General features: G+C 46.7%; 1 protein-coding gene across 10 annotated transcripts in view; it reads left to right on the forward strand.

Moving 5' to 3' along the window:
* Positions 1–2,239: 2,239 nt before the first annotated feature.
* LOC112244903 (protein MTSS 2) overlaps positions 2,240–16,530 on the forward strand; it is an 81,309-nt gene continuing 67,018 nt past the window's right edge. For 4 of the 10 annotated variants that reach the window (XM_024412774.2, XM_024412777.2, XM_024412775.2 and 1 more), the window contains exons 1-3: positions 2,240–2,805; positions 14,430–14,491; positions 14,707–14,780. In XM_024412774.2, the coding sequence (XP_024268542.1) occupies positions 2,737–2,805; positions 14,430–14,491; positions 14,707–14,780 (205 nt within the window). In that variant the 5' untranslated portion in view covers positions 2,240–2,736. The remainder of the gene's footprint in view (positions 2,806–14,429; positions 14,492–14,706; positions 14,781–16,530) is intronic. The other 6 variants (XM_024412776.2, XM_024412782.2, XM_024412779.2 and 3 more) reach the window with 3 other exon arrangements.

Below are 16,530 nucleotides of genomic sequence, written 5' to 3' on the forward strand. Positions count from 1 at the left end.
TAAAATTAAGGAAGTCTCAAGGTTTTGCTCACCAGAGGTAAAGTACCTCATGATGAGCTGTAGATCATAATAATATAGTTTTAATCTATTTTTCATCTATTTGTCTATTTACCATCACTAACCGATGCAGGCACTAAGATCACACTCAACGAGCTGTCATAAGCGAACAAGAGAATGCTCAAGTAGAAGCGATGCTCGTAGTGGGCAGGGACTTTAATACAGGGAAACTTACATCAATTTGATCTAATTGCTACCAGCATATCACATGTGCAACCAGAGGAACACAAACTATAGACCACCTTTACTCCACACACAGAGATGCGTACAAAGCTCGCCCTCCATTGGCAAATCTGAAAAAATTCCCTCTGCAACTGGATCCTGGACTTCCTGACAGGACGCCCCCAGGTGGTAAGGGTAGGCAACAACACAACTGCCATGCTGATCCTCAAGACGGGGGCCCCTCAGGGTTGCGTGTTTAAACCCCTCCTGTACTCCCTGTTCACCCATGACTGAGTGGCCAAGCACGACTCCAACACCATTATTATGTTTTCCGACGACACAACGGTGTTAGGCCTGATCACTGACAAAGATGAGACTGCCTATAGGGAAGAGGTCAGAGACCATGGCAGTGTGGTGCCAGGACAACAACCTCTTCCTCAACGTCAGCAAGACAAAGGAGCTGATTGTGGACTACAGTAAAAGAAGGGTCGAGCACACCACCATTCACATTGACGGGGCTATAGTGGAGCGGGTGTCCTTGGTGTCCACATCACTAGCAAACTATCATGGTCCAAAAACACAAAGACAGTCATGAAGCGGGCACAACAACTCCTATTCCCTCTCAGGAGCCTGAAACATGTTGACATGGTTCCTCAGATCCTCAAAAAGTTCAACAACTGCACCATCATGAGCATCCTGACTAATTGCATCACCGCTTGGTATGGCAACTGCAAGGCATCCAACTGCAAGGCGCTACAGAAGGTAGTGCGTACGACCCAGTACATCACTGGGGCCAGGCTTCCTGCTATCCAGGACTATCCTGCTATCCGGTGTCAGAGGGAGGCCCTAAAAATGGTCAAAAACTCCAGTCACCCAACTCGTAGACTGTTCTCTCTGCTACCTTGTGGAAAGTGGTACCGGAATTCCAAGTCTAGGTCCAAAAGGCTCCTTAACACCCTCTATCCCCAAGCCATAAAACTGCTAAACAGTTCATCAAATGGCTTCATGTACTATTTGCATTGACCCCCTTTTTTTACACTGCTGCTACTCGCTGTTTATTATCTATGCATAGTCACTTTACCCCTACCTATATGTACATATTACCTCAATTACCTCGACTATCCTCTACCCCACACATTGACTCGGTACAGGTACACCCTTACCCCCTGTATAAAGCTTAATTGTTATTTTTATAGTGTTCCTTTTTTTTTTATATACATGACCCCCCCCCCCTCCAAAATTGTCTTACTTTAAAAAAAAACTGCATTGTTGGTTAAGGGCTTATAAGTAAGCATTTCACTGTTGTATTCCACACATGTGACAAATAAAATTGTATTTGATTTTACATTTCATAAAGGTAGGCGAGAGACCAAAGCCATTACCTCAATGTCAATGAATGAGGCACAGGGAATGAGTGGAACATGATTTATAATCCAGAGGAGGGTTGACTGTGTGGATATGCCCGAAAAAATGTTCTCTATCCAATAACGGATGAGATGATTATAATATAGTTATGCAGTGGTCTGCATATTAACTCAGATATTACACTGTAGACTAATTAATCAATGTTTAACGACCAGTTTACAAACGGGTTTGTCACAGACAGCATATTTTTGTTTGTTTAGGTTTAATAATCCAAAAGGCTCTATTGCTCTATCTATCTATTCGAGGCTCTATTGGTTTTTATATCAAACATAATAGAAAGCATGTTTGTTGATCCTGTAGTGTTGTGTAATAGCCATAATGTGTGAAACGCTCTAATGAATTGAACCACAATTGAGGCATCACAAAGCATTTCCCCTGTGCACAGGCGCATTCGGCATGCGTCTCCGCTATCGCATTGAAATGTTTGATGGGCTAGTGTGTCTGTCTGTCTGTCTGTCTGTCTCTGTGTGTGTGTGTGTGGGTGTGTGTGTGCGCATGCACCCCCGCGGTTAACCCCTCCCCCCAAACACCACCTCCATGTGACAAGAGAGCTGTCCGGCCCCTTTCGATTCCCATAGATCGAATTACTGGCTCTGCTCAATCCGCAGCACAGCCCACTGCCTCTTCTCCAATCACCGGTAGCCTCGCGCTCCCCGGGTAGGCCTACTCACCAACCTACTGTCTCACATTTTGATACATCACTCCGGAGCTATTACCTCTCATCAACCCAACTCGATTTGTCCTTGCTATCCGAAGATGAGAGTGTACATCGCGGTGCCCTCTGCATGCTTTACCTCCTAACTCGGGCTCTAGACCCGCAGCTGGGACCAGAGAGAGAGTAACCTCTCTCTTCTCTCATCATCACTCGCTTGGTGTTCTACGGACACGGGGAGCGAGCCGACAGTCGACCACAATAATTGTACCGTATTTGTGTATCATTTCTCTTTCTCGTCCTCATCCTGTCTTTCACGCTGGGCACAGACAGGGAAGGAGAGAAGAACAAGGCTTCGCAATCGCTATTTCTACCGTGGAAATACATTTGGTGGGGTTTTGTGCCCTGTCCGTATTTGGTGAACCCTGGATTTAGTGAACATGGAGACGGTGGAGAAGGAGTGCGGGGCGTTAGGTGGACTATTCCAGGCGATTGTCAATGATATGAAGGTAGGTCGGGCATCATTATGACCGAAACATTTTTTTTGTTTGTTGCCTGCATTTGTGAGCTGCTTGTTTTCACCCTCGAGGACATGGAACCGTTATTCTGTCACAGTGCATCGAAAGGCTACCTACCTGATAGTGACTATCCCCCAGCAAGGTTTGCGCATTCTGTCGCGTCATTGCTTTGGAAATGTTGCTTTGACAGCTACTATAATTGAATCCAATTGCTCGATCACCATTGCATGTGCTTTGTGTGTGTCAGAGCGTTGGTTTACTCTGCATAGATCAGGTTAAACCTAGTGTGTGTTAGGGTAAGCATGTGCATTCGAACACGATATGGATTATAACCATATGGATCATTTATGATTGAATAAATGTGCATGTATTCGGCTTTTATTAACACAAAATAAATAAATGTTAAGCTGTCAGATTTAACCATGCCATTTTCACATGTCCCATGCTTTTTGTTGTTGTTGTTGCGTGCCGGTAATAAAAACCGCTGTTATAAGCTCTCCCGTTTTGTAGAAAGCAGCACCATTGATTTTCTGCCAAGCTGATTTTTCTTTTAAAGACACCGTGTGAGGTAAGCATGAGCTCCTCGAAAGCCATCACGCACGCGTCCAGCAGTGCACACCGCTGTGCCTGTCTGAATGGCCCATGGTGTCGACCTAACTTGCTGTATGGTCTGGCCTTCTTCTCTGGTTAGAGCAGCAATGATCCAGATGAGAAGACAGCAAGCCAGACTCCTAGCTACACCCACTGTGACTAACCAACAGATTAGTTGGCATACTTAGTATGTGGACAGTCCTTGAACAGGAAATGGTAGCGCTGACTTGGGACCAGTAACACCGCTACCGTTGTTTCCATCTCATCATCTGTGCCTTTCTTTCCACTGTGTGAGAAATCATGGGTTTGATGCTGCATCAAGGGATTTCTACGTCATCCGAGCCCCAGTCTCATGTGAATAAGGTTGGAGTAAAGCTGGTGTTCTGCATGGTTATTATTCCTGCACGGACCATCTATATCTGTGAACATCATAGGGTTTTGAAGGAGATAAGGGACACGTCAAACTGCAACCTCGGAATAACACCATGATGGAGGATACTAACATACGGGTCAAATGGTCACTTCCGCAGCATCCATCCTCCATGGGTCACTTGGAGTCTCAGGTTGGCCATTGCAGTGGTCTTTAGTGGGTGTCCCCACAGCAGAGTGAGATGCCACATGGTAAGATCTAAGCCACTGGCTGACTGCTGTGCGCTCATGTAACCCCAGACAACCTCATGACAACCTCATGTTGTCACTAATGACCCACCTCTCAAAGGACTGCCGTTGTTGGTGGCAGAAGAGAGGAAAACACACACACACACACACACACACACAAATGGAGACCCGAGGATACCCTGTTGTTGGACAGGGATTGTCATTGCGAGGAGGGCCTCCGCTATTTGTGTCTTGATGGCTGGCTATGCTTGAGATGTTATTTGCGCTGAGTTTAACAGCAAACTCAGTGCTGCCATGCCGTCTCTGAACAATTATTATCCTCTCCAGCTGATATATGCCCCCATGATGGCTCAAGACAAAACATCTCTTCACTGAGCAATGAAATGCAAATATGCTGAATGATGCGCTATAGACTTAACACCTTGGGGAGCGCATGCCTTATGTGTGACGGGTCACGTTTACATACGCATGCAATTGATCCATGTCCGAGTAAAGTGTTTCAACTGGAGGATGTTTTCCCCTCCCTCTCTCCCTCACCATCCCTTTGTTGCAGGGGGATTGACAGCCCCATAGGGCATGCACAGTCACTTCTCATATGTGTCTCCTCTCCTAGAATCACTGGCTGTTTACCGGGCTTCCTCTTTGTTCACACCGCAGTAGACATGCCCAGTACAATAGCTGGCAACGCAACTGCACTAACGACACGGTCGACTACATGTAGGACACCTCTTAATTGGACGGTACAGCGCAACACAGCACAGTGCCATGATGAGTGAACTGGAGGCCTCTCTGACATTAGCATACAGTACATGAGTCAGATGTTTCACTGAAAAGGAATGTACATTAGAACCACAATGACATCAAAGAGACCCCCGTCTCCCCCTCTGTTCTCCAGATAGACCCCCACCCCCCCGCCCCACCCCACCGTATGGTATAATGTGGAAGAGAGAGTGAGTAGTCCTTTGTTTGCACATCTTACTTGATGAGTGTGTAGGTGGGGTGTGTGTGTGCCCCTTTTAAGGAGACACAGACGGGAATATATGTGTGTGAGGGGGCTGGCTGTCTGGCAGTGTTGGCTACAGCCCTCAGGGCTATGTCTTGTTATTACATGGTTATTATGTGTGGTGACAGAGCAAGGATGGAGGGGATTTGATTTGAAAGCACAGGGTGTCACATTCATGGTCAGCTTGTCTCTCTATAGGCTGGCCCAGTGTGTGCTGACCACACGCTCAGTGCAGTGCCAGTAGAGACAGACAGAGTCAGGGGGTACCTGGGACTAGAGTGAAGACGGGAGGCAGGAGAAGTCCACGACGTGGTCTGTTTGCCAGCTGGACTGTTTACATTCTCAGGCCTTGCCACACTTCTTTCCAAGGTGTGCATACCAGTCTGTCTCAGACAGGCATGCTGCCTTCACACAACGAGACACGGCCATCTGGCTCAGAGTGTTTATGTGTGTGTGTGTGTGCACCAGAGTATTCTGGAATGATTGCCTTGTCAAGTTGTGTGTCTTTTTGACGATTCATAGTTTGTGTGTGTGTTATTGGTCATGTGGTAGTCGGATGTTTATTTTTCCTCTGATTGTCTTCTTTGTAGCATGGCTTGTGAGTGTTTGTCTATGGATAATGTTGTGTCGTCTCACCTTTATGTCAGAGTGGCAACAACGTTAACAAACAGATGAATGTGGGATGAACCACAAAGCTTGTGCTTTCCAACATACATGCAAAGTTTTGACAGCTTCTTCCCATGACTTAGAGAATTGAAACAACCCCATACAGGCACAATATGTGTGTGTGTGTGTGTTGCCTGGCTAACTTAACATTTCTCAGAATGCGTGTTAACTGCTGCACGTGTGACCCATTTCTGGACACTGCCTTTGGGCCGAGAGGCAGAGGACCAGAGAGGCCATCCATCCTCGTGACTCATGTGTCCGTGCTCCCCCAAAACTATCATCCCGTTTGTTTGGGGCCATTGATGCCATAACAACGTGCAGGGCCCTGGCTCTCTGAATGAGCACCTGTTCTCTTGTCTCTCGTTAGGCTCGTTAGAGACGAATCGACTGGTTTCAGATTGAGAAATCACATTGGGACAGTGCCAGTCGTTCTCAGTGCAGGCTTTGTCGGGCCTGTCAAACTCATCTCATCACATTCATTTGTTGACTGTAAAACCACTCAGCGCATTGATAAGTAAAGAACGGGGGAAAGAAATGGTTTCAAATCACACAAAAAATTGCACCGTAAAAAAATTACCTGCTGGAGGAACAAAATCCACTGTCCACTGTTCTCTCATGCAAAGGTATTTAGTGTGGTTTTCCATTCACTATACCCCTGAAGTTACTATGGGGCTACTGGGTCCAGCAAAAAGGAGGATGATGCTGACCCTTATCCTCAAGTACACCCCGACCTCCAACAAGACACATCTGCATTCCTGACTGTCTCTGCATGATGGACAGCCGTCGGCGACCATCCCCACCAATGAGAGTGCCACAAAATGCTCCCTGCTTTTCCGTCACAGACCTGTCATGTGTTTTAACGCCACGATATACAGTATCTCAGAGTGGTGGCAGTCAGTCACACGGAGGACCTCAGTGAAGACTCCCATTTCAATTAGGCTGAGTGGTGCACCCACTGCCACTACACAAATACAACTTTGGAGACCTGGGACAACTAGACCTGGGATGGAGAGGGAGATAGTGAGTTAGAGAGGTAAAATGGATGACTAGAAGAAAGAAGGGAAATGATGGTAAGAAAGGATGAGAGAACATATGAGGTAGAATGAAAGGCACAAAGTGATACAGAAAGAGACAGACATATAGATTGAGAGAGAGAGCGGGATGGAGAGAGAGAGAGACTGACATGGAGGAAGAAGCTGTGCCTTTTCCTATTAAGCGATTTCCATTATTCATTTCTGCAAGGCTGCAGGCTGCTGTGGTAAATGGTGAAGAGGGAGATTACCCCCTCCCCCCCTCCACCCTCTATCAATCATTCACACCAGCAAGTGCGATGCACTGTGTGGGTGGGGGTTATGAGATTGAACCAAACCTGCTATTTTGATCAAGTGCCTGGCAGTGCTTGACACTACTGAAACACACTGAGCAGCCCAGGCCCCAGCCAGAGACACCTATAGTCCTCAGCCTCCACCGGCCATCCCTTCGTCTCTCTGGGGAGCTCCACTCACCTCCATCCTCATCTCCCGTTTTTTTTTATGGCTGAAGAAACAAAAAGTAACGAGAAATTAGTGGGAACTTTGGGTCTCACCTTATCTGCTTGCGATGTCTGGGAAGTATAAGGTCAAGCTCAGGAGAATGTAGCAAATGCATTCACATATTTAAGAATTCTAATGACATCAACAGAGACTATGATTAACCTTGTCCCATGGTAGAAAGGCCGGGCAGGATAGTTTCATTTTTATTACTATGTTTAGATTGGTAAGATCTTCTTCCTCATAGATTATGCAACACACAATCTTTCTGTTTCATCTGACAACAACTTGCTGCCTGTATCCTGATGTCATTTGAGAGCAATGATTTGCCAACATGATGTAAAGGTAACCTAAGGCGTCTATTTGTGTATCTATCCTCAGGTAAGAACCCAGCAGTGTATTTAGTTGGTGTGGAGCTACAACAGTGGGGACAGAGTCAATAGTATTCACGTACAGTGCAGGGGATGGAGAAGACTGGATCCAGAGGTTATATTTAGGCAATTTCACAGTAACGGAATTGTGCTTTGACTCAGATTTTTCACTTTAAAATGTAAGCCAAACAAAAACCATCGATTTCAAATTTTAACAGACCGTACCACTACGCACAAGGACAACTCTGAACAATTTACACATAACATTTCACAAAAACACATGTACTGGAAGCACTGTGCAGAAGTAAAGTACAACCCTAGTTTTTTGTGACCACATTTTCCAAAAACTCCGTTAGAAGCCCAGTGCAGTCAAACATTAGATTTGTACTGTGTTTCATATATATATTTCCACACTATATGGTTTGAATAATATTGTCAAAATTATGATATTTCCCTTTAAATGTAAGAGCTGTTTGAAAAGTCCTCCTGACATTTCCTGTTTTGGTGGGATGGAGTTTTGCCCTACCCGGTGACATCAACAGACAGTACATTTGTTAATTGACCAATAAGAAATATTGTTCTAAACCTCTGCCAATAACAACTCATTTTCAGTTTTGCCCTCTCCACTCCCGGACAGTCCTACTGGGGACAGTCCTGTTTATTTTTGACCATTTTAATTGTTACCCAGAAGTTATTTGATATTGAGATAAAAAAAATTTACATTTTCAAAGATTACAATTCCAACATGTCTGCGGAAAGAATGGAGTGTTAGCTATGACATGACACCTTGAGTTATTGAACTACAGTAGTTGAAGTGGATTTGCATCCGGGAAATAGAATTACGGTAACTCAATTACATCATGGGTCCCTGATGCGTAATATACAGAAATGCATCATTATGGATTTGAATAGCATTCTCTTCATGGGGATGTATCCTGAATTGGTGTAGAAATATGCAATATCATTCTTTTGCATATTTGAATATTGTTCTACAGACTAGCTATTATTGTACTGTGCTCTACCCTAGTGTGCTCTACTGTACTGAACTCTACTGTACCTTTATTTACTGTTCTGTTCGCTACTGTGCTCTACTGTACTCTACTGTACTGTACTGTACTGTACTGTACTCTCCAAACTTGTGAAACATAGACCTCCATGACTGGTTCAGATGTGGTCCTGCCAGGGCGGACTGACCAAAGTTCAACCACGTTTCAACGTCCATGGACGTCCTGTGTCAGTCGGGGTTCAGTGGGTGAGGATGCTTGTTGCAGGAAATGGAACGAGGGCAGGTGGTAGTATGTGTCATGGTAGGTGTCAGTAAGAGCCGCAAGAGGTGACATTAGCTGGAGAGAGAGGGAGAAGAAAGAGAGAGAGAGAGAGAGAGAGGGAGAAGAAAGAGAGAGAGGGAGAAGAAAGAGAGAGAGAGAGAGAGAGGGAGAAGAAAGAGAGAGTGAGACAAAGAGAGAGAGAGTTGGAGACAGGAAAAGTAAGAGGGAGTGAGAGAGAGAGTTGGAGAGAGGGAGAGAGAGAGAGAGAGTTGGAGACAGGGAAAGTGAGAGGGAGAGAGAGAGAGTTGGAGACAGGGAAAGTGAGAGGGAGAGAGCGAGTTGGAGACAGGGAAAGTGAGAGGGAGAGAGAGAGAGAGTTGGAGACAGGGAAAGTGAGAGAGAGAGTTGGAGACAGGGAAAGTGAGAGGGAGAGAGAGAGAGTTGGAGACAGGGAAAGTGAGAGGGAGAGAGTTGGAGACAGGGAAAGTGAGAGAGAGAGAGAGAGTTGGAGACAAAAAGTGAGAGGGATAGAGAGAGAGTTGGAGACAGGGAAAGTGAGAGGGAGAGAGAGAGAGAGTTGGAGAGAGGGAGAGAGAGAGAGTTGGAGACAGGGAAAGTGAGAGGGAGAGAGAGAGAGTTGGAGACAGGGAAAGTGAGAGAGAGAGAGAGAGAGTTGGAGACAGGGAAAGTGAGAGGGAGAGAGAGAGAGTTGGAGACAGGGAAAGTGAGAGGGAGAGAGTTGGAGACAGGGAAAGAGAGAGAGAGAGAGAGAGAGAGAGTTGGAGACAGGGAAAGTGAGAGGGAGAGAGTTGGAGACAGGGAAAGTGAGAGAGAGAGAGAGTTTGAAACAGGGAAAGTGAGAGAGAGAGAGTTTGAAACAGGGAAAGTGAGAGAGAGAGAGTTGGAGACAGGGAAAGTGAGAGGGAGAGAGTTGGAGACAGGGAAAGTGAGAGAGAGAGTTGGAGACAGGGAAAGTGAGAGGGAGAGAGAGAGAGTTGGAGACAGGGAAAGTGAGAGGGAGAGAGTTGGAGACAGGGAAAGTGAGAGAGAGAGAGAGAGAGAGAGAGAGAGAGAGAGAGAGTTGGAGACAGGGAAAGTGAGAGGGATAGAGAGAGTTGGAGACAGGGAAAGTGAGAGGGATAGAGAGAGAGTTGGAGACAGGGAAAGTGAGAGGGAGAGAGTTGGAGGCAGGGAAAGTGAGAGAGAGAGTTTGAAACAGGGAAAGTGAGAGAGAGAGAGTTTGAAACAGGGAAAGTGAGAGAGAGAGAGTTGGAGACAGGGAAAATGAGAGGGAGAGAGTTGGAGACAGGGAAAGTGAGAGAGAGAGTTGGAGACAGGGAAAGTGAGAGGGAGAGTTGGAGACAGGGAAAGTGAGAGGGAGAGAGTTGGAGACAGGGAAAGTGAGAGGGAGAGAGTTGGAGACAGGGAAAGTGAGAGGGATAGAGAGAGAGAGAGAGAGAGAGAGAGTTGGAGACAGGGAAAGTGAGAGGGTTAGAGAGAGTGTTGGAGACAGGGAAAGTGAGAGGGAGTGGTTGTCCAGACTGTTTTCACAGTTTTGCTTTGACTACCAGATGACAGAAAGGGGGAAAAACCATCAGTTATGAGCTGAACATTAAAAGTATGCCAGTGGAAGGGAGGACAGTAGCAGATGACCCAACTGTGGTTTGTGTCATTTTGTTACTTTCTTAATGACTTAATAATTCATTAACAAAACAAAATGTAATAATTAATAAACAAAATTGGTATCAGTAAAAACACTATAACTCATTTTGTAGGTCTACCTTTACTTGTTACTTCTGTGAACTTTATTATCCTCCCTCACGAGGGAGAGAAAAGAGAGAAAATATCTTCAAGATATGCAGGTTTTTGGTAATGGAATTACAAGGCACAATGCTTCTTTAAGTTACAGAAGGCGATCACTTTCTCGTAATAACAGAGGCACGTATTTGTTTCTCACAGGCACTTTGAGATTCGACATAGTATCTATCCTCCGGTAATGTAAACGTTACTGAGAAAACTCCAACCCGGTGTTTGCGTTGTTCATACCAGTAGTGGAGACGTTCTATCTTTTGTCCTGAAACTTGACATCACACTTCACATCACGACTCATAATAATGGCTGGAAAGGAGCTAATGGGATGGCATCAAACACATGGAACCCAAGTGTTTGATGTGTTTGACACCACCCCACAGATTCCCGCTCCAGCTACTACCACAAGCCTGTCCCCCCCCAGTTAAGGGTGCCACCAACCTCCTGTGACATAGTGAACATTTCTGTTCAATCAAACTTGTCAGGTGCGTTGCCCGTGTCCAGCCCTCCAGCTGAACACATTTGGTCTGCTGATACGGTAAAGCCCTTGGCGGAATCTATTTTCCTGGGTCGAAGTAGCAGGAGCTCCCCTGATCTGGAGATAACGCATCGCGAGGTAGTAGACGTCGTGGTGGCTCGCGTTTGTACGCGTAGCTCTGCTTCCAATGACTTAATGAAGCTTAGCCACATGCGTCTATTAACCCTTTGCCCTTCCCTGTCTGTGCCCTGTCCTTGTTCCCACAGCCTGTAAAGGGGCTTCTTAGTAAGCTAGGGAATCACCATTCGTTCCTTGTCTCATACAGTTGCTATAGAGGGGATGTCTACAGTATCCTTTCCAGCACATCCAAAATGGGATCTATTATATTAGCATAAAGAACTGTGAAATTAGCCTCTATTGTGTGGATGTTTTATTTCTCTTTAAAAGTCTGAATTGGCCCGAATTGAAAGAGCTGGAATTGGGCTAATCCACGGTTTATGTCATCTTCCAGAGAACAAAGGAACAAAGAGATGAAGTGGTGAGCTTTTCATTTGCTCAAGTAAATATGGTTGGTTCGCTCAACAACAGAACAGAATTCAAGTCTGCTGAGCACAGATATAGGCCAACTGGACTGTAAACTCTCTGGACAGTTCCACAGAGTCCAGCTAGCCCATCATGTAACCTACCACCGTTAACCTTTTGAGGAGTTAGCGAGAGCTGGTGGAAGGGAGAGTTAATGCGCTGCATGTCTAGGGGTAGTCAGGCATGAGATGTGTTACTATGGAGTTTTCTGTGTGCCGTCACTACTGTGAGGATGTCTTTATGTGCAGAAGAGGAAGTGGTGATGCAATAGCATGTTGTCAGTGGCTGAGTGTCCTTTTGAGGAGTGGCAGCCAGCATGGCCTGGCAGAACACTGTCACTCACTCTAAAGGTTCTATTAACGTTGCAGTTATGTGATGCTACTGTTTGTATGCCTTGACTTCCAGGGACGCAAACAGCAATGCAATGTCAATGCTGCAATGTAATGTAATATGGACCCGGAGTGGCGCAGCGGTCTAAGGCACTGCATTGCAGTGCTAGGGGCGTCACTACAGACCCGGGTTCAATCCCAGGCTATATCACAACCAGCTGTGATTGGGGGGGGGCACAATTTGGCCCAGCGTCGTCTGGGTTACGGGAGGGTATGGCTGGTGTTGGCCGTCATTGTAAATAAGAATGTGTTATTAATTAACCGACTTGCCTAGTTAAATAAAGGTAAAATCAAGATGCAGAAAGATTTGTTGTCTTTACTCTGCATCATCAGTATGCCTCTGGGTTGTATTTTCTTTCTGATTAGAGTGCACCTTTAATGGCTCTGTTTTTCCACTTGGTTAAGCTAAAGGAAAAATAGCCTGCTCTCTTTACTTGGGAACCATCCAGGCGGCTGGATGGATGGAGAGAGGTACTTATCCCATTGTTTGTGGGTCAGGTTGCAAGTCGAGTAGGAGTGAGTGAGTGATTCATTGAGGAGGATTGGAAATCAAATATCCCCAGGCCTACAATGAACCTCATAAACAACCGTTACACTATCAGGCACCGCCAGGATCCCCTCAATTGGATTAAAATGGCCTAATATGGTAATGAGGGATGGGCTGGTGTGATTGTAATGGAGAGGAGGCGTCGCCCGCTCCGTATCTCCTATCCACAAGGCCTCTCCTGACAGACGTCAGGCTTGCAACATTGCAAGATTAGAGCACTTCAAACACAGACGGCAGACCGCAGGGAAATGCTGCTCTGATTTCGGACCAAATTAACTGACGTCAAACACCAGGAATGAGACGTCAGATCAAAGGGCCCCCTGTAGCCCCCGTGACATCCCAGCTCCTCTGCTCTGGTCGGGTCCTGCCCATTAAATGCTCCTCTTCATCCTCTCTCTTTCCTGTCTCCCTCTCTTCCATTCTCTTTCCCTTTCCACCATATCCCCCTTTCCCTTCTCTCCGGTCTCTTTTGTCTTTTCCTCCCGCTATCTCCCTGACTCTTATCCCCTCACCCCCACTCTCCCTGCATGCTGGGGGTTTGGAGACGGCAGGGGGACTTGGGTGCACTTGCTCATGTAGATCTCCGACCCCCAGCTGTGCTGTAGAGTGAGGCTTATTTCAGCCTTGGACACACAGCGGTCTGATCTGCTGCTCTCAAATCCGGGCCGGAGCGTCTGACAACAAAGGCAGAGAGAGGTGCGGAGGGCTCGAAACACACTCTGCCCTGCAGGTAGAAGAGATGTTATAGTCAACATGTAACACCATGTACTCACAGGAGGTTGGTGGCAGCTTAGTTGGGGAGGACGTGTCCGTGGTAATGGCTGGAGCGGAATGGGTGGAATGGTATCAAACACATGGTTTCCACCTGTTTGATGCCGTTCCATTCACTCCAGTCCAGCCATTATTATGAGCCGTCCTCCCTTCAGCAGCCTCCACTGCATTTACTACTATTTACCTCGTGGATCATTTGTGTGTGATAATGGGTGTGAACAAAGAGGAAATGACACGTAAATAGGGGGAAAGAGAGAAGAGAACTTCACACGGTGATTTTGGGGTGCAAATATCGTGTTTGATTTGCGTTGCCATTCATTGCTTCGTTTGATATCTGCCCGGTGCCGGGGGCTGGTGGAAACAGAGGATGTGTTGCCCAATCACAGACAGTGATGACTCAGACCAGGGAACACAGACATTTTAGCCAGAATATTCTGCTGCTCACAGGAGGTGCAATGCTGCACATTGTGTTGTATGTGAGTTGTGAGTGAAAACGGTGTCACGCTTTTCGTCCTCCTCGTCTGAGGAGGAGTAGGAGAGATCGGACCAATATGCAGCGTGGTATGTGTCCATGTTAATTTATTCAACAGAACACTAAACAAAATAACAATGGGGAATGAAACGAAACAGTTCTGAAAGGTGACATACAGAAAACATTCACCCACAAAACACAGGTGGCAAAAGGCTACCTAAGTATGATTCTCAATCGGAGACAACGAACGACACCTGCCTCTGATTGAGAACCATACCAGGCCAAACACATAAACACAACCTAGAAAAACGAACATACACTGCCCACCCCAACTCACGCCCTGACCATACTAACACAAAGACAAAATAGGTAGCCTTTTGCCACCTGTGTTTTGTGGGTGGGTACTAAGGTCAGAACGTGACAAACGGTCAAAGGTCCTGTCAGATGTTTGTACAGATCATGCACCAGTTGCATTGCATAATGTCCTTCTAACGTGTCCCTCTTTATGTATTTATTCCCAGTGTTCATACCCAGTGTGGGAAGACTTCAGTGCCAAGGCCACCAAACTGCACTCCCAGCTCAGGTAAGCCCCAGCCACTGTCCTGTGTCTACTAGAGCTGTGCCCGTCAATGAGATTCCCAGCCAGTGCCATTGACAACAATGTAATCCCCCTCTGTTCTGTTCTGAGGCGCCAGATCTGCTGACTATGTTTGTTTATGTTGAAATGACTGTGGTTGTGAACTGGTGCCAATCATGTGTCTGTCCTGTCTGCTCTGTCCCGCTCTGCTCTGCTCTCAGGACCACAGTGCTGGCAGCTGTGGCCTTCCTGGATGCCTTTCAGAAGGTGGCGGACATGGCCACCAACACCAGAGGTACGTGAGCTTCCAGATGTGTGTGTGTGTGTGTGTGTGTGTGTGTGTGTGTGTGTGTGTGTGAGCGAGCGAGCTCTGAGGACACGGGAGTTGATATGTGCGTGTGTGTGTGTGTGTGTGTGTGTGTGTGTGTGTGTGTGTGTGTGTGAGCGAGCTCGCTCTGAGGACACGTGAGTTGATATGTGCGTGTGTGTGTGTGTGTGTGTGTGTGTGTGTGTGTGTGTGTGTGTGTGTGTGTGTAGTGTGAGTTCTGAATGCGTCTGTGAGTGTGGGGATTGGGGTATCCCAGCTGATTTGGGTTAATCTTTGGAGGGCAGCCTTTCCAGAGGAGGATAGAGAGACAGATTTGTGATTAGAGGATCACTCCTCCTGTTGTTGTGTGGACAGATTGTCATGCATGCATCTAGTTAAAGAAACCACAGAATGAAGTGTGTGTGTGTGTGTGTGTGTGTGCCTGTGTGTCGGTGTTCCTTTATGTGAGTGAATAACATCAGTTCTACTTGGATACGAGTTAAGGGAACAGATCCTCTTACGTCACGCTCTGTGCCGATAGGGATGTGGTTTTTTATTGACAGTCACTTGATAGGATGTTATCAGCTTTAATACATTAGTTTACTGTTTCAAAAGTTGTTTGACACCATGCTTGCAGTTACATTCTCTGTGAACTTTGAGGAGTTTTCATCCCTGAATTAGCTGTGTTTAGGGAGCAGAGATGGAGATGAATGGAGATGAATGGAGCATCATCCCACCAGATAATGTGAGGAGGGGAGAACAAAGGCTTGGTTTATAGTACAAGAGAGAGAAGATGTGGCAAGCGGCTGGGCAGCAGGGTTCTTTTTGGCTGGGGGCTCTGGGCATTGTTAGGAGACTGTGCTGAGCTCCTTTCAGCAGTCTTACTAGGGGGAACACTCAGGCTTGTTTTATGGCATGAGCAGAGGGACAATACAGACTGTAGGCCTTATAATGAAGCTACATTTCCTAGGGATATGGAATACTGGGCCCTATTGGGTGTGGCTCTTGTACTGAATGTGTGTGTGTGTGTGTTTATGGGTGTGTGCCTGTGTGTGTGTGTGTGTGTGTGCGGGCGTTTGTGCGTGTTTGCCCCCCCTCCCTGCGTCTGCATTTGTGTGCAAGTGTGTGTGATAATACAAGTGCGCGCATTGGTGTGTGTGAGACCCCACCAGGCGTTGACATTTTTAATGAGCTGACAGGGTTTGTTGCTTCCTGTCTGGCCTGTAAAAGCAGTGAGGGGCACATCCTAGTGATCCTACATCCTCCAGAGACCACAGGGGCCCACCTAGGGCAGGACACACACACACACACCGCCGGGGACAGAGGGAGGAAGTACACTAGAGTGTAGGAGAGGAGATGTAGGAAAGGAGAGAGAGAGATAGGAGGTGGTTCAAGGACACAACGAGACGGAACAAGGTATTATGTCAGAGACCGAAGAGGAAGGAGATTGAAGATAATGTCCTTTTTTCCTCTCTCTCTTTTTGCTGTAGTAGAAGAGTGTGAGGATTCAGCAGTAATGTATGGAGTTTAGAAATCTTCGGTGCGTGTGTGTCTGTTATTCCTGCCACAGTCCAGTTGTGGCCATGACTGTGGCAGATGCTAGCTGTGATTATTGGAGATTTGTGGTGGGGACCGTGGGGCACTGTTGCCCCATCGAATGTAGGTCACAGACCTGTGGGCTCCACATGGCTCATCCATGGCCACACACACACGCACACACACACACACACACACACAC

The sequence above is a fragment of the Oncorhynchus tshawytscha genome, linkage group LG04 (assembly GCF_018296145.1).
Source record: "Oncorhynchus tshawytscha isolate Ot180627B linkage group LG04, Otsh_v2.0, whole genome shotgun sequence".
Taxonomy (NCBI): Eukaryota; Metazoa; Chordata; class Actinopteri; order Salmoniformes; family Salmonidae; genus Oncorhynchus; species Oncorhynchus tshawytscha.